We start from the raw sequence: 23,638 nt of genomic DNA, 5'->3' as shown, positions 1-23,638 counted from the left end.
CTGGAGTGCATTTTTCTTAGGGATGGGAAGCCTGGTGTAGAATTGGTGCTGAGCAAACAGCTTCAGATTGAGAGAGTTTTTGTGATACTGTTTTGAAGGATACAGATTTTTTAATATAGTGATTATTGATGAGTTTGATTTAACTGACTTGGGAACCTCGGTGCAGAAGGGCAGATAGATTCTGCATGGACAGTATTCCATTGAGGCTTGCACTGCTGGCTTGCTTTGTGTGTTCTGGTTACACCTTGATGTGATAAGACTTGCAGAGAGACTTGAAAGCTCATATTGCTTCCCTGGAAAATGTAGATTTAGTAAGTACATGTGAATAGGGAATTTATTTAGGCATTAAGGGAGAAGACCCACTAGTGGTATTATCCAGTCTCAGATCAGTAGAATGAGGACCCACTTGAGGCAAGGTGAGGGCTGTGACCTGCATTACAAAGAGGTTATGCTTGGAAGGGTTTTAGACTCTGTAGTGGTGATGGTAAAGCAGAAATAGGAGATTCTGTGATCTGCCAATTGAGATAAGAGAGCACAAACAACATCATTATGGTTAATGATCTTGGACTGGAATATCTCTCCTGAAGATAGGCTGAGAGTCAGGGATGTTCAGCCTGGAGAAGAGAAGGCTCCAGGAAGACCTGGTAGCACTTTCCAGTGCCTGAAGGGAATCTAAATGAAAGATGGATACTTGGTTTTTATCAGGGCCTATTTTGATAGGACAAGGGTGATGATTTGATGTAAATAGGGTCAGTTTAGACTAGTTAAAGGAATAAGCTTTTCAGGAGAGTGGTGAAACACTGTCACAGGTTGCTCAGAGAGGATCCCTCATCCCTGGAAATGTTTGAGGTGAGGTTGGACAGGGCTCTGAGTGACCTGATCTACTTAAAGATGCCCCTGCTCATTTTAGGAGGATTGGACCAGATGACTTAGAGAGGTCCTTTCCAGCCCAAGCAGTTTTGCTTCTAAATCTCCCCTGCATTGATATCTTTCACTATTGCAGGAAATTGTTCTTGGGTTTCTATCCTTTGGAAATATACATTAGCAAGTATTTCTCTGGTGTGGGTTTTCTGTGGGGTTTTAGTTGTTGGCATATTTTAACTTCTTTGAAATTGGAGTGCTCCACTTGATGCTACTTCGTTTTTTGGAGCATTGTAACTTTGGATACTTCTGCTACCTTACCTTTGTTTCTGAGTATAGTTCCTTTGTGCTAAAATACAACTGGTTAAATGAGCTTGAAAGAGATGCATTTATTTCTGTGGAGTTGGTTAGTTATGGTATTGTTGTCTTACTGTGTTTCATTTTGTTTGGTTGGTGCTGTTTGGTACGGGACAGCTGATGTCTGGGAAACTGCCTTCATTGCCTTAGATCATTCTTGTGGCTTGTTTTGTACCCCTGTATGTCTTTATATCTTATCCTAAAATTGTATTAAGCTTTGGTGAGATGAATGACTACTCTTGACTTCATTGGATTAAATAAGTATTTACTAGTGTTAAGATGCTGGTGCTTACTTTGGTGAGTCTGATAATTTAGATGCTGCCGTTGGCTTGACACTTCAGGACTGCTGCTTTTCCATATATATTTTGTAAAGGATTTATGTTCTTTTCTGCTTGATACTTAGAGTGAAATACTTTTGTTTGCCTTTTTCCTTCCTGTTGTCCTAGCTTAGCTTTGATACTGTCTTAGAAATTCCTGGAGTTCTGCGCTATTCTGTATGTTATTTCTGAAATCCTCCTACATATTATGTATTACCTCATCTGTGCAGTTGTGGTTCTGACAGATGTGCCTTTGGTTTTAGGACTTTGTATTTTAGGCTTTTAACTTTGTATGGGAAACACAAGGCTTTGTATTCATACTGGCTCTGTATGTTGTTACTCTAACAAGGAAAACTACCAGCATACCTTTCAAACATTGCTGTGTGTCTCCATTCCCATCAATCCTAGGAAGCACAAGTATAAATATCATGTTTAATGAAAACACTGATTCCAAGTAGTTTGTTATTGTAAGATCACTGGAGCCTCCATTTCTTGATAGTGTTACTATATTAAGTTCTGATAACTTTAACAAAGCTTTGTTTATCAGCTCAAGTTAAATCCAGTAAAATTGCTTTGTCTCTTTGCTATTCTAGATTCAGGAATGAATTTTCAACTATTGCTAACTGCAGAATATCACAAACAAAGTTGTCTGATTTGTTTTAAATTTGCAGAGTAACTTTCTTTCTGTTCAGCTGCTGACAAGTGTGAGCTTTGTAAGGTTATCAATTTTTGTGCAAGTCTAGAAGAACACATGAGTACTGGGGAATAAAATGTGCTTGCAGTGGAAAACTACTTGAAAGGTGTCTCCCTGTGTGGAAGCACTGCTGCTGCTCTGTGATAATGAGAAAGTTGTAGCTATTTTAAGACTGTGGTGGAGTATGTTTTTTTTAATTGTTCATGGCAATATTACTTTGGGTGGCTGCCAGAAGTTGCATCTACAATTAGACAGATTAAGAAATAATATTTAAAAAGGAAATACTTCATGTTAGTTTTAAATGTTTTTGAAAACTTGTTTTCTCTTGTTATAGAGAAGTCCACTTCCTTAAGGGTGTGTCCTTGTTTGATGGATACTTTTAATGAGAACTTAATCTTGTCTATTGTCTGAAGATCACACAGGCATAATCCAGGTTGGTAGGGATTTCAGGAGGCCTCCAGTTCAACCTCTTGCTCAAAGCAGGATCAGAACCAGTTGCTCACAGCTCTATCCAGCTGGGTCTTAGAAACCCCCGGGGGTGAAGGCTGCAACTTCCTTGGGGCCTGTTTTCACAGCCTGACTGCCTTACAGTGCAAAAGAAGGGCTTTGTTGTTCTTTTTTCCTGGAAATCAAGCTGGAATCTAGTTTGTTTTGATTTCTGTTGTACCTTGTCACTCTCCACTTTGAAGACCTGGCTCTGCCTTCTCAGCAAGTGCCTCAAAGGCTGAGTGAGCAGCTGTGAGGTCCCACTGCAGCTGTCTCTGCTTCAGGCTGGACAATTCCCAGCTCCTTCAGCCTTTCACTGTAGGAGGGCAGGTGCTCCATGTTCTGCTCCTCTTGGGGAACCTCAGCTGAACTCCTTGCAGTTTATCAATGCCTGTCTTGTACTGGGGTCCAAAACACTGTTCTAAATGCTGTCTAATGAGTGCTCTGTAACTAATTACTAGGACTTAGCTTACTTATGGAAATGTGGGTGCTTATAAATATGCTTATTAGTATTTGGGATTTTTAGGTATGACTAGATTTCAAAGCAAAAATTTTTAAGCATTAGAAGTATTCTTCCACTTGCATACTGATAAAATTAACTCACATTAATTTCAGTGAAAATGTTTGATGGATTTAAAAAATACTGTCACAGATAACACCTTATCTTCATTACATATTTATTCAACTTGATTAGCTCTGAATAAGTCTAATTTGCATCATTGAAGTGTTGGAAATGAAACAGAGTAGTTGGTTGTAATTCTAGAGTGAAGTTTTCTATAGAAATTGAAGTCAGATAATGAATTTATTTTCACTTTCAAGTATGTTTAAAGAAATGGGTCTCAGGGAGAGTTGGGGGAATCTTACACAAAGTCAACTTGCATCCACAGAAACATAAACATCTGCAGCAAGACCACACACATCTTGTTTGCTTGAAGTGGCCTGGTGGGGTGGCAGCGTGGGGGGAAGGGGAGCTCTGTCCTGCTGTATTGTCAGCTTCCTCAAAGAGAAGTTTTTTCTGAGAACCTGACAGGATCTCTGCCTATTTATTTTAACTTTTCCACATCTCAATGTGAATTATAATCAGTGTTCTGGATTTTTTCAGAATCTTAACTCATCTCATGTAATGCTGCAGTTCAGCCCAAACTTAGTGACTGTGCAGTAAGGGAAGGAAATAATAAAGAAAGCAAAGGAGCAAACAGAAGGCTTTTGAAACACTGGGTGCTGTTCCCTGTGTGAGCAGCAGGAGTACGCTGTGGTTGGAAGGCACAGGGAGTGGCCAGACAAGCGTTTGTTTTCCTGGGCTCTGAGGTGAGTGCCCGGTCCCGGCTGGGCTCCTGCGGCTCTGCTGAGCTCTCCCTGTGCCTTGGCTGCTGGGGTAGCTGTGGTTGCAAGATCAGCCAGCTCGGCTGTGCCGCTACCTGCTGCAGTCACAATTGCCATTTTGCAGTGCAGATCTGTTCAGAGTTGTCACATCCTTTAAAAGTCACTTTTCTAGGGCTTGTTTGTGCTCACTTCTCTTGTGGTTGAGGCAGCCTTAATTTAAATTTACGTGAGCTCCAGGTAAAAGCTGCAGTTACTTGGTCTCTGCTGACATAGAAAAACTGTGGCTGCTGTGCCTTCATTTTACCTGGCATTTCTCACTTAAAGTATGCAAAAAAGGACAGTTCATATGGAAAAATTTTTAGAACAACTTCCTGACTAAATATGCTTTTTACATTTATAAAATCTTAAACTTCTATAAATTGAAGAATCTTATCTGAGCAACTATTGGATGTTGACAAGTTGACATGGCAATATAGCAAAAGTTGAATCTACTTTAAGTTTATAGTATGTAAGATATTGCACGGAAGGAAAAGCTGTGAAAGTATCTTAATACTCTGTGGGCAAAATATAAGACTCCAGTGTTACAAGAGTATTTCTGTGTAGAGTAGTTTGAAAGGATAATGATTTAATTTTGATTGCTAATAGCTTTTCATTGAAATTGCATTGGCATTGCACTAAAAGTAGTTCAGGGCCCCTGTTTCAGTGTTTGGAGAAGGTTAAGATAGCTGGACACCCAGAAGGGAGGCAGTAACCTCTGTGTGCAGGGTCACACGTCACACAGGCTCTGTGGAATTCAAAGCTTTTTTTGTCTTCATTTCTTCAGCTGAATGTCTGTTTCTTTTAATTTTTTTTTTTTTTTTTTTTTTTTTTTTTTTTTTTTTTTTTTTTTTTTTTTGTGGTGGGATGTGATTTTTTTACTGATAAACTGTATCACTGAATATTGCAGTTTTAAACACAATGTCAAATTTCCTGTGTTCTTAATGAGGCATGAAAGATTTGGGTAACAACCCTGTAGAACCCACAGGATGTGGTGTTCCACTCTATTCCTGCACAGACCCATTGGTGTACTGTTAATGTCAAAGCATTTTTCCTCTTGCAGTTTAATGTGTCTCTGTTACAGGACTGTTGCTGTGTCACTGTCAGCCCTCCTGTGACAGGAGCATGGGCTCCTTTTCATGGTGCAGAGATCTGGCCAAGCTTTCCCATGCTGAGAGGGGAGAGACAGTGCTTTTTAAGGACTACAAATTTCTGCAATAGAAACAAAAACTCTGTAGTCTGTCATTGTCTTTCCTCCCCCAAACAAACAAACAGAATCTCTTCAAGACTGCTGTGTGATGTCAGATCAGTTGATAAAGGGTTTGTGAGTAGTGAAAGGGAAGTGTTTTCCCAGTGTTAGTTCTAAAATTCCCTTGTGCAGTGTTGTGAAATTAAGATGCTGAATCCTCTGTCACACAAGATTCTGTCTTTAATTAATACCATTTAAAAAATAAAGAACATCCTTTTCCTTTAAATACAAGAAGGTTATTCAAACCAGAAGGCTGTACCCTCATTCTTTTGCTGTACTAGCTGAAGCTTCAGTTAGGAAATGGGGGATTGTTTTTAAACAGAGAAGTGCTGTGGAAGCCCTTCTTTTTCTTGTGTTTTTTAAACTTGAACCACATGAGTGTATTGACATGCTTGTGACTTCAAGAGCTGTGCAATAATACTCCAAGTAGGTAGCATTTCATAATATGTGTATACAGTGACTTAAAACAAGCACTCTAATGTCTGTTTACTGAACCAATACTCGTATTCCAACATTGGAATTCCATTAGAGAGCTTGAGTCAGAATATTCCTTATAATAAGAGCCAATTGCAAAGCTAGAAATGAATTTCTTGTTAGATTTGGATGTTTTTGAATAGTAACCTTCAATTATGAGGGATTGTGTAATTTTTTGAATTACTGGTAGCTTGCAAAACATTCTTTTAAGTTCTTCATGTCTACCTGTGGACCTCAAAAGTCTAAAATCTCTCCTGGAAATAGTCTTGCAGCTCAGGAGGTAGTTTAAGTCTTCAATTTGTGTTTACTTGTCAGATACCCGGCATGGCCTCATCATCAACATCTAAATATAATTCAAACTCCTTGGAGAACTCCTCAAGTAAACAGGTAAGTGTAACTTTTTTCATGTTTTGGTTTTCTACATCAGAGTTCCCAGAGAACATTGTCTTGCATATTTGGTTAGAAAAACAACCAAAAGCTTCTTGAATGTATATGCTTACTTTTATTGCTAAAATTCTAATGCAGTTAAGTGAGATGATTTAAATATTTTTGGAGTGGATGGGCAAAGTATTTGCTATCATAGCTAACAAGAGACTCCTTAAAATCAGTTCCAATGTACTTACTCTTATCCTTGCTTTTACTTTAAAATATTCTGTGACATTCTTGAAAATTTTGGGTACTTTGTTGCCTTTGATTCTGTATTGCAATTGCTAAGTTATACCTTGCTCTGTTTGCCTAGCTCAGTTTTAAGATGTTCATCTTGAGTGAAAAATATATTGAAACAATCTAAGTGTCATGTCCTCTGCTTTCTAATGCTGTGCAGCTGAAGAAAATGTAACCAGGGTGCAAGAAAACAGTAGATTGTGTGTGATAGTTGTGAGTACATTGCTTAAGTAATTGCAGTTGATTTGTTCTTCTAAGCCCAACGTACTTGGAAAAATAAATGCACACAACTTCCAGAGAACTTAGAGTATAGAGATTTAATTCCAATTGAATACAAATAACTGACTTTTCTTTTAGGAGAAAGATTAAAGCTTGCTTATGTTTCAGATCTGTTCAACCTTTAAACATTTCATAGCTGCATTGTAAGGTAGTGGTATGTTTTCCTGTTTTGGTTCAATCTGTGAATTCCTACTTTGGCAAGACCTTCTTTCCCATGCAGGAATTACCTTTAAGTTTGGTTGGTTTTATTTTTAATCTGGAACTTGAAATTGTAAATAAACTGTGATGTGCTGTTGTGCTTCTCTTCTTTAGAATCTAAAAGATGGAACTAATTGGGAACAAAATGAAGAAATACCTCGTCTGCCAGGGGAGACCAGGGTCACAGGTATGAAGCTCAGTAGGTGCCTGATGCAGTGGTTTTCAGCAGTCTGAAGATACAAACACTTGTATCTTACAGAATTGTTTTGTAATTTGGACTGGTTTGGGCTGGGGGCAAAGGTAAGGTCATGCTGAAATGTCATGAGTTTTTCAAAGAAATTGTGAAAGATTCTTTTTATCACTTATCACAAATAACTTTTAAGTGTTAAAACCTTGGTTTCTACACAGGCCAGATCTTCCCATAGAAAGAAATTGCAAGTTGTGTCCTGATTGTATCTACAGATTAAACAGCACATGTTGAGTGGTGAGAGCTCCTCCAAGCTTCCTGAAGTCAAGAGAATTCTGTGTTCTACCCACTATGCATTGATACCTTGTAGAGTGGTGTAGAATTTAACCTAAATGTGAATTCCCAAAGTACCACTTATGCTTCCTTGACACAAGAGGGCATGAACAGGGCTTCTCTGCTCTTGATGGCTTTTACATACACAAATGCTGCAGCATGAGGGAGATTATTGTACTGTGTAGTTTTCTGTTCTTGATGGAGGCTCTTCCTGAAATGGAAGTCTCTGTTGGATTCTTTTACTTGTGCAGCGTCTCCTCCCCTATGGCCAGATTTGTTGGGTGGATTTGTAAACAAGATTGGCTTAATTGAAAACAAAGTGGTGATTCAGAGGAAGTAGTTTTGTTTTTATTGAAGAAGGTGTGAGGGAGAGGGTGTGGGACTGAGATGGATGTATGATGTGATCCTTATGGAAATTGTCTGTGCTTTGGGGAACTGCACTGGAATAGGGCACTTCTTGTGGAAGGCAGATAAATAGATTGGGCTAAAGAAATAAGTGGACAGGAAGAAATAGGGAAGTCTTTAATGTCATGATTGGACTCAATGATCTTGAGATATCTTTTCCAGCCTTAACAATTCTGTGATTGTGCTTGCATTGCTTCACTTAAATCTTTTTGAGTGGTGTGTGTTAGTATTTGTTCTGTTACTCTCCTTGCTGAAACACTGGTGGCCCTACTCTGTTTGATTGCCTCAAATTGAAATGTAATGTTTCTCTGCAGCATGGTGAGTTCCCTAAACACTCTTCAACTACTACTTCAGTAGAGAATTGTTTACAGAATGGTGTAATAGTATCAACAATGTATTTGTTCTGGGATGGTGAATAGACTGTGCTACAGTAATAACAGTACTCCCTGTTCTATGTCCTCCTGTGTAGTGCTCAGAAAGAAAACACAAATATAACTAGGGAAGGCTACTGAAATCTGTGCACTTAATTTGGACAAGTTTAGTATATGAGTCTTTCACATTTTCTTAATAATTCAAAAATTAAAGATAAAACTCAGATGTATTACTTTCTAAATTAATTCACCTCTGAGTACAGCTCTTGTTTTATTTTACTGCTACTTAAGTAATATTGTCCTCAGCTCTCATTTTGTCTTTTCACAATCTTTTAAGAAATACTACATTTTTTACAGACAAGGATGTTATTTATATGTGTCCATTTAATGGCCCAGTTAAAGGAAGAGTGTACATCACAAACTACAGGCTGTACCTAAGAAGTGTGGAAAATGTGAGTAACATGTCACAATTACTTCATGGGATGAGTTGGCTTTAAACTCCCTTCTGTTCCCCCCCACTGCCTTTGATTTATTTTGTGGCCAGTTCATTTGTTTTAGTTTTGGCACACATATGCTTGTGGGATTGCATGGGAGGCTTTTTGCTTGAAATGGTCTGTAATGTTAGTAATAACCATATCTTAATTCTGTAATGACTAAATAGTAATTGCCTTTGTGCCACTGAGAGATCTGTATTACAATATAAGTTCTTTAAAATTAATTGTGCTGTAAAAGTGTGATTTTTGCCTGGTAAAATTACAGTTTAATCTCTTAGACTGAACTGATACCTTTATCTTTTGTCTGTCAGAGCTTTTTTGATAGCTGTTCCCTTTACACTTTAATCTGTGATAGATCAAGGGCAGTAACTAATGATGTGCAATAGTTCTTAAAATGGCTCACAGTAAACCAGGACTTTGATTGTCCTTGCTGTTAGAAAAGAAAAATACTTTGATCAGTAGAACCTTATATGAGTGGGGGAGTGGTAGTGTGTTTGATAAACAGTGACATGGAAGAGAGTAAAATGTGCTTGTGATCTCTTTCATAATGTTTTGTTGGTTTTTTTAAAATAAGGATTTGGAACTATTGAACTGAGGCCTTTCTGGCTGTAGCTAACTGTACTAGTAATGCCTTTTTTCATTTAGCTCTGCTTTATGCTGTGTATCAATAAAGCAGTATTAACAAGCAGGGGCAATCAGTGTGTAGCAGAAGGCATTTCTTAGGGCATTGCCACTGTTTTCTCTGCATACTGAACAAGGCATGAAATATTTTTGTAGCATGTTAAACTGGATGATGCTCAAGGCTGTAGAGTGACTGTACAGACTTCGTAACATGCTGGGAGAGGAGACTCAAAGGCAGAAACATGCTTTTGTTTCCTGTATGTATTTCATGTCTGCTTTCTATTCTGCAATGCATAAGAGCTTGAGTCTTGTTCTCACATTAATCTTTTCCTTACTCAATCTTTTCTTGCAGGATCCAGTTGTGATATTGGATGTTCCATTGGGTGTAATTTCCAGGATTGAAAAAATGGGAGGAGCTTCAAGCAGAGGAGAGAACTCTTATGGATTAGATATAACCTGTAAAGTAAGACTTTCCAATAATTCAGTTGGAAATGAAATTCAGAGGGTTTTTTTCCTCACTGATTACCTATTTATAGGAAGGGAAAAGTACATGTTTATGGATGAAAAAGTACATGTTTATGGATGAATTTAAAAGGAGCTTTTTGAAAATGGACAGGGAAATACCTTTTGTATAAAGGGCTGTTTAACTGTCCTACCTGTGTGCAAAGAGAGGGATTGGTCTTGCTTTCCAAATCACTAATTGACAAGGTTTTGCACCTCAGTTGTATTTTAGGTCATTATTAATGCACTGCTTTGTTATTTCATTTGTTCTAAAATGAGTATTTTTAATAATTCTGGTATCTTTGAAGAACATCTCAAACAAGGTCTTTGCAAACTATAAAACCAGTGAAAAGTTTATGTAAAAAATATATATAGTACCACAAAAAATTGTCACCGTGGAAAACTATGGTCATAGGGGAGTTCCCAGTGGTAACTCAGAGTCCTTTACTGGATTCACTGAGTGTATGCACAATTCTTAGCAGCTAATGCACAGATTGCTTATTTTTGACACCAGTGATGAGAACATAGGAACAATGTATTCTACACAGATTATTGGCAAATCTTTCTTTCAAAAACAGAGTAATTCCCATCCTGCAAACTTTGAATAGCTCATGAGACTTTTTAGTGAATCAAATAGAGCCATTTCTGATGGCTTCATGCCAAAGGGCCGTTTGCAGCACACAGAGTGCGGTACTGCTTTATTTGTACAATTCTTATTCTATTTTATGGGATAAGGAATAAAACTGAGCATTCACAATGGTTTGAGGTGTGTTACAAGCAGATTCTAAATCATGTTTAGTGTATGATATAGCACTTGTACAGAGAGAAGCATCTTACAGCTTTGGTTCACCTAACAGATAATGGCTTTGTTTTAGGATATGAGGAATTTACGGTTTGCATTAAAACAAGAAGGGCACAGCAGAAGAGATATATTTGAAGTCCTCACAAAATATGCTTTCCCCCAGTCACATAACTTGGTAAGTTACATCATTTCTATTGCTGAGTTGTATTAATGCAAAGTTCTTGGCAATTAACTACCTATCTGACCTAGTAATGGCTACATCATGGCTGCTTCACAAGTGTAACAACAGAATCTGGCATTAGCATAAATTAAACAGCAGCTTTTATTTTTTATATTTACAACACTTAAATCTATATATTTTGTAAAATTATGGATGTACTCCAGATACACTACTGAGCACCTCTGCTCCGTACAGATTTCATTGTTTAAAAACTGCAAGTTATCCTCCCTAATTTGGGAATATAGGGAATAATACATGCCTTACTTGATTTCCTGAAAACATTAATTAATCAAGCAGTCTCCAAGGCAATGGTAAGTATGAATCACCAAGGGTTTTACTTCAGGAGGAAAAGATATGGTAAGACAACACTTGTTTTATTGACTAAACTAATGAAAAATATAGCAGGAATGCACTTGTGAATTTACATATTTATTTCAGGGTAAAAAAGCATCTTATGGAAGAAATTGAGCAACAATGATGATAGCTAATCATTTTTTTGAAATCCATGCACTGTCCTTATTGTGAGTGGTTTGACATCTCTTTAGTAAATGCTTAATTTTGTCCATTGTAATGCTCAATTTACAATTTATTGGTGTGCTTTAATTTAGGATAATTGTATAAGAGCACTGTTCACAAAGTATTGGGAGCTTCTGCTCTGAATTTTAAGAACTTTGTTCAAAGAAATCTTGAGTATACAAGGCTGCAGCAAGAATCTTACTTTTTTCCAGGAATGTATGTGTCAGTCAATGGAGTAGACTTTATAAACATTTAATTCTTTAAAACTTCTCTGCAGATATTTTCATTCTATACACAAACTGTGGAGCGAAAGCATAAGGGAAAAGAAATGCTTTTGCTTAGAGTATTTTGTATTGTTAGCAAATAGGCCTTCAGAAATGAAACAGATTTTTACATTTGAGTAGGTGTGAGGAGCTGTAATCACAAATAAGATAGTTGTTAAAGAAGTGAATATATCTACTTCTTCTGTTGCCATTTTATCCATTTTAAAATAGAGAATGATTGAAAGGATGACAGGATATGTGAACCTTGAAAGTATGATGGAAAAGAAGAAGCTGTATGTGAAAATACCAAGTTATGGAGAGGTTCAGGTCAAAAGTGTCTTCTAGACATCACAGGGTTCTGGCTTCTGTTGCAAGAGGGTTGTGGATTGGGTTATCCAGGGCACAGTCAAGTGTATTGTTGAATATTTCCTGTATTGTAGATTCCATCATGCCCATGCAATCTCATCCACATTATCATGAGGAAGAGGGTGGGGTTTTTTTTGAGGCTTGTATATAGTGAATATGGGCAAATCAAGTTGTAACTGACTTAGGAGAGTGTCTTGTGGGATAATCCAGCTATGGGGCATGAATATCTTGGTGATGAGATGTGCACTTGTAGTAGGTTCATCATCCAGAAGGACCCAGAGATCCTGTCTGGTGATGGCAGTGAGTGATGTGTGGAGCTGGCCACTTCCTGCTTGATTTGCTGGACCTGTTAAACCTAGTAAAGCTCATCATTATATGGCCCTTGTGAAGGCTGCTTGCCAACAGAAGTTAAGCTTAATAACAAAAGTCTTGGTTGGGGCAGTAGTAATTTGGCCCTTGGATTCAGTAAAGCACAGAAGTTGGGGAGATGGTGACAATGAGGAAGAGTGGCTGTACTTTGTCTCACAACTATGTCTGAAGCAGGGCATGCCTGTTAGAAATCAGGATTACTTTGGAGGGAAATAGAGTGAGCCTGTGTTCCATCTGAGTTGCAGCTGTCCTTATTTTCTAATGTCACAATGTTGATGAGCCCTTAACTTCAACATGAGCTAAGCAAGCGTGTGATGTTTTTTTGGTGTGCTTTCATTGTATTTTGGCAAGCGGTTTAAACTGATCCTGCCAAAGGTGAGTGTTTCTGCCTGGTTTTCCATTCCTGACTTGCTTTTTGCTGCATGAGTTTGAGGCTGCATGATGAACCAGATAGGGAAGTGAAAGGAACTAAAGTTAACAAGGAGATAAAAATAAAAGCTTTACTCTGAGTTACTTCCTGTCTTGTTAGTCCAAAGTGAGAGTGGTGTCAAAGCATCTTTGGGTGGATGTGAATCAGGAGGGATGATGGCACTGCTCCTTTCAGTGGCTGGTTTAGATCAAGGTTTCCCTGTGTGAATGTGGCAGTGTTGGGACTGTGCATGCCTGCCTTCCCCCTAGAGTGCAGCCAGCTCACTCAGAGAGGTGTTCTACAAAGAATGTGATGTACTTCCCCATGACAGCTGAGTGCAGATGGAAGCCCTCTGATACTCAAATGCTGAGCTCTTGTTCTTCTCTGGTTTCCTCTCTGCCTTTCAATTGTGTGGTTGATTCTAATATCAAACTGATTCTTCTAATATCAACCTGATATTTGTATAATCACTGAGCCAGCATAACTCACTTATCCAAGACAAAATATTCTGGTTAGCCCTGTGCTGCTTTGGATGATATGGGGAGACCTGGTTTGAAATCAGTATGCATCAGAACCAGTGCAAGAGTGGACATGTGAGTGGAGCAGGGAGAAGACAGGAGAGGAAGGAGGGGGATGTCCTGTTTTTGTCAATGATTAAATGTTAATGTAGCTCAGACCATCTTGTGGAAATGCATCCTGGATGTTTAGCTGGTTCAGCAGCACTGATGCTTGTATATCTTTGCAGTGGAAAGAAGATCTCATCAGACAATAAAGTTCTAATGCTTTACTGTCCTGATTTTTATCTGTATTTTTATATTTTATATCATATTTTTATATGATTGATTTTCAGCTGTAGTGGAACTTTATCCTAAGAGCTGATCCTAAACAGGAACTGGTAGAGATGCCTTGCTGTTTTCTTCATGTTGTTCCATTCTTGTACAAATGGATGGTAAATAAAACCCAAAAGATAATTTCTGACTGCAGTGTACTTACTGTTTTCAAGATTTGTCTCCATCACCATCCCAACAGCAGTGTTTGAGAGCCTGTAATAAATCACAACTGTTCCTCTGTGCCTCAGCATTGTCCTTGGTGCTTACTTTCAGAAGCTGATTCTTGTTTGTCTCCAGTTTGAGCATAGGTTGGGTTCAGATATCCTTGAATCAGTAACACAAAGTAAAATCTGATAGCTCATCTGACTGACAGCTTCGTTGATGGGAAGCAAGCAGCTGCTGTTGCTATTTGCAAACTTGTGCTAATTGAAAGAAAATTGTTGCTGAAAGTGTTTGCTTTTTTTTAATGTTTGGAAAAATAAAAGAAAATAGCCAACCTCCCCCCCAAATGAGATGTTTTAGTACACCACAAAAGATGAGATATATTTGGTCTCTGTAGTTTAGTTTCTACATAGCAGCTGCTTCACTTCCTGATCTTACCATGAAAGTACACATCATCATTTTTATAAGATTGTTCAGCACCAGGGTATCTGCACAGTCTGTGTTTATTCCTAACCCCAGTAGGTCTGTGGGAATGCCCATTTTGGTGAGGCTCTGGTGGCTGTGCTGGCTGACTGGAACTGCTCTGATGTCACTGCTCCTCCTGGCCATGTAAAATGTCTGAGGCTTGGCTCACACCAGTGCTGCTGCTGGATCTGAAGAGATGACTTCAGCTGGAGCAAGGCTGGCAAAGGGGTGGCAAGCTCTGACAGAGCACCTGAATTTGCAAAGAACCCCTTGGCTTGAGGCTTTGTTCCCCGTGTCACATCAGAGCCGGGGCAGCCGTGGTGTGAGGTGACAGTGTTCACAAAGTTATACCAGCACTACAATGTCTGCTCTTAGTTTTTAGATCAACAGGTAAGATGTAACTGGCTAGGTTGTAGTAATGGCATACTAAACACCATTAATAATGGCAAGGATTATGATGTATTTATTTTTAAATACACTGAGAAACTTTCAACCTTTACAGTGAGTAAAAAGTAATTTATTAGATGTAAAAAGCGTACATCAGTGAGTTAGAAATAGAAAATGCAACGGATTTTCTTCACAGGTGTGTGGCACCTTGTTATTCTAGTTTTGCTGCTTTCTTCCTTTGCAATGCATCGATTGGTCAAATATTTCCTAGATTGTGTCTACATTATATATTCATGTACAAGTATAACATGTATTTATGTGCTGTGATTCCATGAAGAGTAAATATGTAGCTATTGTATTTATATTGATATTTATATGTTTACATTACATTTATATTGCCAGACTGCTTGCTAAACTGTAATTGTCAGATTGCAGATGCTTTCTCCTTTACCTCACAGAACTATGTTGTGTTTTGAGCAACCAGTGTATTACATATTATTTTTGTGCACTACATGAGAAGGAGAAATTGAATGTTAAAGACAAGCACTGTATCTGTAGGAGGCTTAAAAATAGAGACTGTATTGAAATTGTTGGTTAACACCTGCAAGGAAGTAAACTATTATTTGCATAGTGAAGCATAAAAAGTAGCTTACCAAAAATGTTAAGCCTTGTCTGTATCCTTCTCTTTCTTTAGTATAGTTTTAGTTTAGTATTCTTTACTATAGTAGAATATCATAATAAATCAGCCTTCTGAGAACATGGAGTCAGATTCTCATCTCTCACCTCGTCCTGGGGACCCTCACAAACACCACAAGGGAAGGATTAACAATGAGAGAAGGAATTGAATTCTGTGTGTGTAGAGGGAAGAAAAAATCAATGGAGGTCAGGGTGGAGACTCTGAGTACCTCAAGTATTATTTGGGGAGAAGGAGGATCTAGGAGGGATGTACCATAGATTTGAAGGGAAGATGTGTGAAGAAGGCATAGAACGAACCAACCTTTAATTAGTGTGGTATTTGAAAGGCTTTCCTGGGTGAGTGATGGTGCCCTGAGAGGGGCTGGCAGGGTTCCTGCCTTGGGCACCAGGCCATCCTGAGCCCTGCTCGTGTGGCTCTGCTCTGCCCTTGCTCTGCCCTCTGCATCTGAAGGCTATAAATAAAATACCCACCCAGCTGCTCTGTACCCAGTGTGGGACCTCCCTGCTTCCCTCCCCACATGCAGGTGTGTGTGTGAGGGGCTCTAATGTGAAGGAGCCTGTATCCACAAAAAGCTAAGCTGTGTAATTTTACTAAGATAGCACCTCTCAAATTTTACATCAGGTGATGAAGAGAACCTATGCATGTTGTATTGTGAATGGCATAATTTCTCCTTCCTGTTTATTTCTGTTCCATTTGCCTGCTGCACTGTAGAATTGCACTCAGATTTCATGTACTGTGAGGTGAAAGCTTCAGCAGTGTTGAGTTAATCAAGACATAAATATACAAACATACTGCATTTAATCCGTAATCTTGGATTATTCAGGACAAAAGTAGAAATATGTGGCTCATTAGTGCGGATGTGAAGCTAACCTGAACTATAGCAAACCCTTCTGGGATCTAACTAATGTATTTATCACATTTACTTGTTCACTATAATGTGGTTTATTAGTTTAGTTGCATTAGAATAATAAAATACCCAATTCAATAAAAAATGTTATTCAGTAGAAATTATATTGCTCATTATCACATTTTCTTTCAAACAAAAATAAGTCATGTCCAAACACGTGCTAAATAAGGCTTGCACTGACACAGGTCAGAAAATGTAACTGTATCCAAGCCTATGTCTTATGTTAAGTATATGATTCTAGTGGTTATAAGTGTGGGTTGCTTGTTACAGTCAGGGTAAACTGTAGTTAGAAATTAAATAGACCTATATGAATTGAGTGTAACTGTATGTAGAGTATTGCATCTGTGTATCTCCTGCTCTGTTTTAATGACAACTTAACCCAGCCATAATTGTGTATTTTGTTGGGAGAAGTAGGGGGCCTAAGGGGCCTAAGGTAGGGTGGGGATGTTGCTGTGTTTCCAACGACAGCAGTTAGTAGTTCTTGAGTAGTATAATGCAGGAGTTTTCTCTGAATTGTTCACATAAAAATCTGAGTCCAAATTTTTCTCCATACACCTTTGCATTCATTGTAGTGTTCTGTGATTTGTTAAGACTTCAGGTTTTTGCTGGTTGATCTATTCTACTAAAGATTTTTTTTTTAATTGAGCAACATAGGAGGAATTTGTAGTACCTGAAATATCAGCAAAACTGATGAAGAATAATTGTCTACTTAAACAGCTAAGGGCTGTGTGACTGTAAGCTTTGGTAGCAGATGTGGTAAAGCTGCTGTAGCCAAGCATTTTAAATGACTCATGCTGTACAGAGTAGGACATTGTTCTTTCAGAAAGGATTCAATCCATCCCTCATGCATAATAAATTTAACCCTGGTTTTTAAAAGATGAAAACAAAATGCACTTTTTCCTGTCTTGTGGATTTTTTGTGGGTGACATGAGCAGCATAGCTGCCATTTATTTTTAGTTCAGAACAACACCTTTTTTTTATTTTTGTCAGTAAAAACCTGTTCTATGTAGCAGCTATCACAGTGCACTGTAATAAACTCATGAGTTTTACTTACCAGGGCTTCAGATGGGTAATTTTTACTTTCTCGTGAGGAAACTTGCAGTAAGTAGGAACTTAAATAAAATACTTATTCCTGCCTTTAAGACATCTTAGGTGACCTGTTAGGATTCCAGTGTTTCTGTTTCATACTGGTCTAAGATTCTCCTTTGTCTCTTGGTCCTTGGTGAATTCTTAGCATAGTTGCTCTTTGGGATATAGCAAATTCCTTTGGGAGGAGGGGATGGTTCTTGTGTGTAGCTGTGTATTAATAGTTCAGCAAATCAGTTGCATCTACTGCTTCAGATAGTGATACTCCCATTTTGCTGTATTCCTTTTTTGCAATTAAACAGCCTTTTTCAGGTTTTTAAATAACTTTTGATACTTGCATCTACTTTTAATGAAATGGGTTTTTTTCTGGTAGAGTAGATGTCCACCTCTTCATCTCTTCCCTCTGTACCACTTTACCATTTGAGGGCAGTTTACTTAGTAAAAATAATTTGTAATGTTTACTTACACTGAAGGGTCTGCCTCTTTAAAAGTTGTAAAGACATTCAGAAAATAAAACTAGGCAATGCAGTGTTTACTTCTGCAAACTTGCCAATGAGTGCACTTGTTCAAAATAGGGATTTCATTTAAAATTCTAGTTTGTAAAACTAGTGACATAAAGCATCTTGAGTGAGCAGTAACATCTTTTTAAAATATTTGTTTGCTTGAACTACATGAGAAGAAACCTTCTCCTTCTGAGGGGGATTCAGTTTTGTGTTTTGATATGAGCTGTTGAGTGTTTAAAGCAGTGTAACTTGTTGGGCTGAGCAGGATTGCTCAGAGCCTTCCTAAGGGTCAAAGCCTCCTCTTGGAGGGGTGGGGGTGGTGCAGGTTTGAAGAATTCCCTTCACTCTGGACCTTTGTAGGTGGAATCACAGCACCTTAGACCACAAGGTTTTTTTCTTGCTGACTGGGTTTTCTGCATGTGTGGGATGTTCAGTTTAGTGTTCGGTTTCCCCTTCTAAGGTTTTTGAATAGCTCAGGGACTTTCAGCTGTTTTGTTACAGATGGGCTATGATGGGCTCTGCACTGTTTCTGCTCTGTGTGCTGTCGCTCAGTTAGCTCAGGACAACACATTCTCTTTTGTGTTTTCTTTTTTTCTTTTTTTTTCTTTGGGTTTGTTTTTTTTTTTTTTTGTTTTGTTTTTGTTTGTTTGTTTGAAACAACTTTGTTTCTTGCTGCTTTTAGTATCTGAAGAGTTTGTCGGCCACCAAAATCAATTTTCTCAATATAAACATTCCTCTTGCTTTCATCCTAAACTATAAAACAAACCAAGGGAGGAGAAGGGGGTTAGTTAGGTAATACAGCCCACTTGGAATTTGTTGGAAGGAGAAGGAAGATGAAAGGTATGAGGAACTTGCTGGAATGCTCAGTGAGGCTGCTCTGCTGTATAAATGAATTGTGAGAGCAAGCAATAAAGCAAGTAAAAAGTAAGTAATGTAAGCAGCTAACAGTTCCATTTTCAATGGCAACTTTTTCATTTTCATGGAGTTTTACAGTAATTGGGATTTCTCTTAGTAAATATCAGTTGGGGAGAGGATGCAGAAGGGCAGCTGCTTCCTAATGGCAATGAATAGCAATTAAAACCTTTTTCCACTTTGAATTTACCATCTAATGTTGTATGTTGTAATTGAAGCTGTGCCTATTGGAGAAATTTGGTGAGAAGACAGTGGTTTATTTAGTGATAATGTGAAAAATATGGGAAATAAACAATTCTAAAACATTTCAATCTCCTGACAGTAAGAAAGAAAAAAATCCAACCAGCTAGCCTTTATAATTTCTTCTTTTTTTTTTTTTTTTGTTACCTGGTAACTGTTGTGATATTTTCATTATTTTCATTACCAGATCTGTATTTTTTGTTACTTCTTTGCTCCATAGTCTTTCACATACCAGATATAAAGGGAGAGAATGGGGCTATCACAGAGCAGTCAGCCCTATTTTATGCTTGTGAACATTGGGGTAGAACTGATGATGAGCCCTCATATTTGCCATTTGCAGTCAGAGTTTGGTGTAAGAAGCTTCTTGTATATCTTACAGCCTTTTTTTGCCTTTGTAAATGAAGAAAAGTTTCCTGAAAATGGGTGGATGGTGTACAACCCAATGTCTGAATACAGGAGACAGGTGAGTTATTACAGTTGCCATTGCCTGGTGCTTTCACATTTCCCAGCTTGCATAGAGGAATTGCTGTTTGTACATTTCTCTTATCAGCTGTTGGGAGAGGATGGAATTGCAACTTGAAGAAAAGTAAAGGAAAGAAATAAAACACTTGAGCCTTTAAAAAAACACTAGAATGTCACAGGAAGGTAATCTTTGCTCTGAAGGAAGTTATTGATGCCTCTTCCAATGTGCCACTGCTTAGTGAGCACAGGTGGGGAGAATGTGCCAAATATGTAACTGTAGTGTCCTAAACATAGATTGGATTTGTTCTTCTTCCCAAAATGAAGTGGGGAAAAAAATCCAGCTTGTTTTAGAAACAGCATTGCTTTACAGAAATTATAGATGTCTATGAGTATTCTTCCTTGCTCTTTATGTGATCTTGGAAAAATATCAATGAAAGAGGATGATATTTCATTTTAAAATGTCTATTAGATAACTAAAGTATGACAAAAAAATAAATAGCAAACAATAAGAACTTCCTTAATTTTTTTACCCTCTGTAGTTTTTTTGGTTCATGGTTAGAAGCCTAAGGCCCAAAAAAGGTAAAATACAAACACCTATACAAACCCCACTGTGCATGTGTGGAGGACTTAGCAGTATTTCTCCTGGAAATGCCTTACTGGTCAGAGTGCAACTAGGAGATGTTCTTTCTCTGTAAGAAAGTTACCCTGAATCTTACTTTTAACCTGATGGCAGTACCAGGCTACAGGCAAGAAAGGTTATAGTGCAACTTTCTCCTCCACTGTCTCTCTTCACCAGGCAAGGTGGAAAGCAAAGCTTTAGGCAAGGAGAGAAGGTAATTTTCTTTCCTCAATCCCACAGTTAAAGAAATACATCTCCTAGTTTCAGTCATTGTTTTGAAGTTGCTATAAGGCTAGAATTGTGTGCATAAGGGTATGAGATGGCTCTGCAGCTGTTTAAGGCTGTGAATCCATCTGCAATGAGCTGGTAATCTTTTTTTGCTTCTATTCCTTTGACATGGTACTTAGTTAAATTGTTGCTGTGTGGCCATAATGTCATGTAAAATTCAGAAGCAGACTTACTACTTGTTCAGCCAAAACCACATGGGCTAACTCCATGTTGTGTTTCAGGGGCTGCCCAGCGAGCGGTGGCGGGTGACCTTCATCAACGAGCACTACGGGCTGTGTGACACGTACCCATCGCTCCTGGTCGTGCCCTACAACGCCACAGATGAGGATCTCAAGAAGGTTGCTGCCTTTAGGTCCCGAAATAGAATCCCGGTGGGTATTGGCTGGTGGAACTTTCCTGAAAGTGTAGCTAGTTTTAGGTTACATCCAGACAACTTCTTGCTGAACATGACGCAGAGGATGCTGGTTTTTTTTTTGGAAGTGGTTGTGGCAAAACAGTTTTGATTGGCTGGTGGTTTTCACTGCTTGAAACTGGTATCTTGGTCAAACCACATTTCCGTTTTCCCCCGTCACCCATGACAGCTTCATTGGTTTTAACTTGACTTGCCCAGTAACAGTGGCCAGCAGTGCAGTTTCCCTTGATGAGGAAGGAGCCTTACTGCCATATGCACTGGTTACTATTGCTGAATGCCCATAAAAAGTAATCACAAATGTTGTTCTGCAAGCAAACCACATGGCGTTTATACATAGTTCCACTGGTCAGTCCTAAAATAGGACCTCATGCAAAGTCTCTTTAGTGAATTCTTGGGCTTTTTAATCTGTAGAATAAGAGAAACCCATTTGACTTCTTGAGTTGCTGTAATGAAAATTCTATGAGGTGAGAGAATTTTTGTATATCAGCTCTTTATAGTGCCATAGAAAATATAATTTCTATCCTAATACTTGTTTTAACTGGTATTTCCCTTTGGCAAACTTGGAAGATGTGCTGGATTCTTAGACAGTATCAGAAAGCTGCTTCAAATCTGTTTCAAACAGATGCACAGCTCAATATGACAGATATTTATCAGATATGGTATTTACTGACAGACTAGGTCTATAATTAAAAATTTACTATATATACACACATATCTGTATAACATGTAATGTGTATAGAATACATATGTGTAATGTATAGCCTATGCATATAGTTCTAATAACCTAATGGTGCCATCCCTGTCACCTCAAAATTCATGACAGGCCTTTTGGTATGCCTGTACAGTGAGTAATTACCTTGGTAATAGTAATTTTATTAAAATAGTAATTTTAAATAGTAATTTCATTCTTGTCAAGAAATAGCCGCTTATCCTCACCCCTTCTCCCCCCTGCCAGGTCTTGTTTCTGATCTACACCTCAGGAATGAACAGTTTCTGAGGGTTGGATTTTGGAGGGTTTTTTGTTTGAACTCTGATCTTCTTTTACTCTGTAACCCACAACCTGTGGAGTGGGTGAGAATACTGTTTCTTAATATTTTTCAACAATGAAATTGCATTTTTTTGCCTGCTTCTTGGGTTTCTTGCTTATCTTTAATCTCTGGCACTGCATCTGTTCCCTGGGCAGCTCACTGTCTTTTGTGGCAAGTCCTCTCTGGCTCAGAACAACAAAGACAGCATGTGCTTCGCTCCAGTGCCTTCTCTTTGTAAAGAGGGCTGAGGAACAAAATGTGCTTTAAAGAGAAGAGAAATCATTCAAGATACTGCAAGAAAGTTCAACTTCCCTTCCTTATCCAAAAAGGGGAAAAGTTGTTCTTGTAGAATTGGAGCATCTTAGTCACCATTTCTACAATCAGTTCATTTTCCTGGGTTGATTTTAATTTCAGCAGAGATTCCTGTGTTTGTTACTAGTTTACTTTTAAGAATATTTGTGTAACCTAAGACTTGTAGGAAAATATTAAAATACTTTGGATTATATAGGTAAGCATGATTTCAGTATGCATTAAATATGTAGGAGAACTCTTTGGAAGATTATTATTAAATCTTATAAGACTAGAAGCAGTTGAGATGTCAAGGGATGGTATTCTGGAGAAATAAAAAGAAAGGTGTTAATTTTCAGTGTCTATTTTAAAGAATATAGCTTTAAGCTATGATTTTGTTACTAAAATGAGTTTCCTTGGCTGCCATGTGGCCAGGTTCTCTCGTGGATTCACCCAGAGACCCAAGCTGTCATCATGCGCTGCAGTCAGCCCCTGGTGGGAATGAGCGGCAAGCGGAACAAGGATGATGAAAGGTACCTCGATATCATCAGGGAGGCCAACGGGCAGATCTCCAAACTCACCATCTATGATGCAAGGCCCAATGTCAATGCTGTTGCAAACAAGGTAAACAGATGCTTCTCATGTCCTGGTTTTGAAGAGAGTGAGGAGAAGACTTTGCAGTTTTCTGTGAGGAGGTTTTGGGGAATAGTAGTAATCTTAATGTAGATAAATTTACATAATCAACTACTGTGCCTCAAGGCCATGAAAGGACATGAGTGTCTAAAGTAGGTCCCTATGCAGAGTTTCAGGACCATATGTGAATTTCCAGACATGCTTTACTGTGTCTGTTCTCAGCCAAGCACAGATTTTAGCATGGGACTGAAGTTGGGCATGACTCCACTCTGCACTGGTCTATAGAGCATGTCCCCTGTTGGAATGACAGGCCACCTCTGTGCATCCTGCAGATGCTCTGGGAGAATTGCTTTCTAGAAAGGATGTGTGCGTAAAGCCAAGCCCACTGACAGGCATCCTTTGTTTGGGTCTTCCTAACTGTTACATGGTCTACTTCAGACCTATCCTGGCATCCATCAAATAAAGAGAAAGTGATAAATAAGTTAATTTGAGTGTTTGCAGTGTAAAGTAGTATGGGTATGATCTTGGATACCTTCGTACCTGTTGTTCTTCCCCGGGTGCTTGCAGTTGGTAAGTACAGAAACAGTGTTTTCATTGGGTAAGGTAACTGTTTCTTTATGGTCAAAACCTAAATGGGATCAGAATCATACTAGCCCAGGCTGGAACAGATAGTGAAAAATCATCTCCTCTAACCTGTCAGGAAGAAAAGGTATGCCTGTGAGTTGCTTTCTCCTCTGCTTCCCCTTCAGCTGTGTTGAGGATTAGACTGTTTAGGCAAGCTCAGATAATGCCAGTACACTGTATCAGTGTTGTTTTTGGCATGGAGCACAGTAGACATGGATGTGCTCTATCTTTATATGCAAAAACCATGTTAGGTGAAGGACCCAAGTTTAATGCTTTTGTCATAAGAGAATGTGCCACACCT

General features: G+C 38.5%; 1 protein-coding gene across 7 annotated transcripts in view; it reads left to right on the top strand.

The window, feature by feature from the left end:
- The window catches only part of MTM1 (myotubularin 1), a 41,425-nt gene that overhangs the window by 4,200 nt on the left and 13,587 nt on the right, over positions 1 to 23,638 (top strand). For 5 of the 7 annotated variants that reach the window (XM_071442510.1, XM_071442506.1, XM_071442507.1 and 2 more), the window contains exons 3-10: positions 6,113 to 6,184; positions 7,052 to 7,124; positions 8,591 to 8,685; positions 9,701 to 9,811; positions 10,725 to 10,826; positions 19,363 to 19,446; positions 20,574 to 20,723; positions 22,516 to 22,704. In XM_071442510.1, coding sequence (XP_071298611.1) covers positions 6,122 to 6,184; positions 7,052 to 7,124; positions 8,591 to 8,685; positions 9,701 to 9,811; positions 10,725 to 10,826; positions 19,363 to 19,446; positions 20,574 to 20,723; positions 22,516 to 22,704 — 867 coding nt within the window. In that variant the 5' untranslated portion in view covers positions 6,113 to 6,121. Of the gene's footprint in view, positions 1 to 6,112; positions 6,185 to 7,051; positions 7,125 to 7,356; positions 7,422 to 8,590; positions 8,686 to 9,189; positions 9,606 to 9,700; positions 9,812 to 10,724; positions 10,827 to 19,362; positions 19,447 to 20,573; positions 20,724 to 22,515; positions 22,705 to 23,638 lie in introns of those variants that run through there. The other 2 variants (XM_071442511.1, XM_071442512.1) reach the window with 2 other exon arrangements.

Source organism: Agelaius tricolor, unplaced genomic scaffold, assembly GCF_023055355.1.
Source record: "Agelaius tricolor isolate 1412-34295 unplaced genomic scaffold, bAgeTri1.0.p SCAF_17, whole genome shotgun sequence".
NCBI classification, from domain to species: domain Eukaryota; kingdom Metazoa; phylum Chordata; class Aves; order Passeriformes; family Icteridae; genus Agelaius; species Agelaius tricolor.
The sequence above is the reverse complement of the archived record's forward strand: the minus strand, read 5'-3'. Positions and strand labels throughout refer to the sequence as shown.